Source organism: Manacus vitellinus, unplaced genomic scaffold (assembly GCF_001715985.3).
Source record: "Manacus vitellinus isolate BGI_N305 unplaced genomic scaffold, ASM171598v3 scaffold_19_pilon, whole genome shotgun sequence".
NCBI lineage: Eukaryota > Metazoa > Chordata > Aves > Passeriformes > Pipridae > Manacus > Manacus vitellinus.
In genome coordinates this window covers 1,258,426-1,259,781 of record NW_021939395.1, presented here as the reverse complement: position 1 = coordinate 1,259,781, position 1,356 = coordinate 1,258,426, and the positions used below count along the sequence as shown (strand labels likewise).

Genomic DNA, 1,356 nt, shown 5'->3' with positions numbered 1-1,356 from the left:
GTGGTCCTGCTGGTGGATGTGGAGTCGGGCACGGTGGCCGTCACCAAGCGGGACAGCGGGTCCCCGGAGGAGGTGATCCCACAGGACAAAAGTAAGCGGCTGCTGACCCCCGTGGGCTGCCAATAGGACCCTTTGGGGCTGTAGGATTCCCTGGCACAGGCCTGATGCTGGGGCGATGGGCCACAGACCATGTCACACCTTGACCCCCCGTCCCACGCTGCCTGTCACCCCCACGGTGGGAGGTGTGGTCCACCACTGCCCCCCGACACCCGTCATTCAGTCCTGCAGCTGATCAAGTACCAGAGTGTGCAGAGCAAGGTGAGGCTGGTGTGGGCCCGGGAGTCCCAGAAGAGCCTGGGCAGGGACTTCGTCTTCCCCAGCGCGAGGGTAAGTGGCACCTGTAGGTCCTGGGGCAATGGAGCCATTGGGAAGCAGCAAAGGAATGATCTCAGGGCTGAGACCACCCCTCCTATGCCTGGGGGTGACATTCCCCCAATCCCAAGGTGCTGTACCTCCCCTCTTCCCCTTTGAGACCCTAAAACACCCTCATCATCCCACAGAAGCGAGAGGCCTTTTGTCAGCTGCTGCAGCTGATGAAGATCCAGCACTCCAACCTGGATGAGCCTGAGCTCGTCTCAGTGTACATCGGGACGTGGAACATGGGTAAGGGGTCAGGAGAAGGTCACGTTGTCCTGGGAGGCTCTTGTGAGCTTGGGTGGGTTTTGGGAGGTGAGGGCTGCGGGGAGCCACCCCAGGAAGCCTCAGGTCAGAGCTGCTCCTTGGTGGGAGGAGGAGGCTGGACAAGACACCAACCTGGCTGCTTTTGGGTTTGCCTGTCCCATCGTGATCCACTCACCTGGTGGGTGTTAGTGAAACAGAGGAGCTGGGATACTGGGAGGGTTTTGGGCTGTAAATCCCAGCATCAGTCTGGGAGGGACCTGGGTGAACCATGGGGCTGGCATGATGCTTCCCACCCCGGCAGCTCCTGGGCATGCACAGGGTATGGGCTGCAGTGGAGCTGGAGGAGCCTGGCCCGTGTCCCCTCCCCGGTGACCCGTGTCCCTTCTTGCAGGCAGCACCCCACCCCCCCGCTCCCTGGCCTCCTGGCTGACCTCGAGGGGCCTGGGGCACACCCAGGACGAGACCACAGCCTGCATCCCCCATGACATCTACGTCATCGGCACCCAGGAGAACTCCCTGGGCGACCGCGAGTGGGTCGAGTTCCTGCGCGCCTCCCTCAAGACCCTCATGGCCATCGACTACCGAGTGGTAACGGCCTGGACCCCTGGCTGTGCCAGAGGCACCTGATCCCAGCAGCCCAAAGCCATCCCCAGCAGGCTCAGGGGGCTGGTTACC

The 1,356-nt window shown here is 62.8% G+C and overlaps 1 protein-coding gene across 1 annotated transcript in view; it reads left to right on the top strand.

Annotated features, from left to right (window-relative positions):
- Positions 1 to 1,356, top strand: part of LOC103767762 (phosphatidylinositol 3,4,5-trisphosphate 5-phosphatase 2-like) — an 8,468-nt gene that overhangs the window by 3,371 nt on the left and 3,741 nt on the right. Inside the window, exons 4-7 of the mRNA XM_029959168.1 lie at positions 1 to 91; positions 281 to 387; positions 561 to 663; positions 1,073 to 1,271. Of these exons, the coding sequence (XP_029815028.1) occupies positions 1 to 91; positions 281 to 387; positions 561 to 663; positions 1,073 to 1,271 (500 nt within the window). The remainder of the gene's footprint in view (positions 92 to 280; positions 388 to 560; positions 664 to 1,072; positions 1,272 to 1,356) is intronic.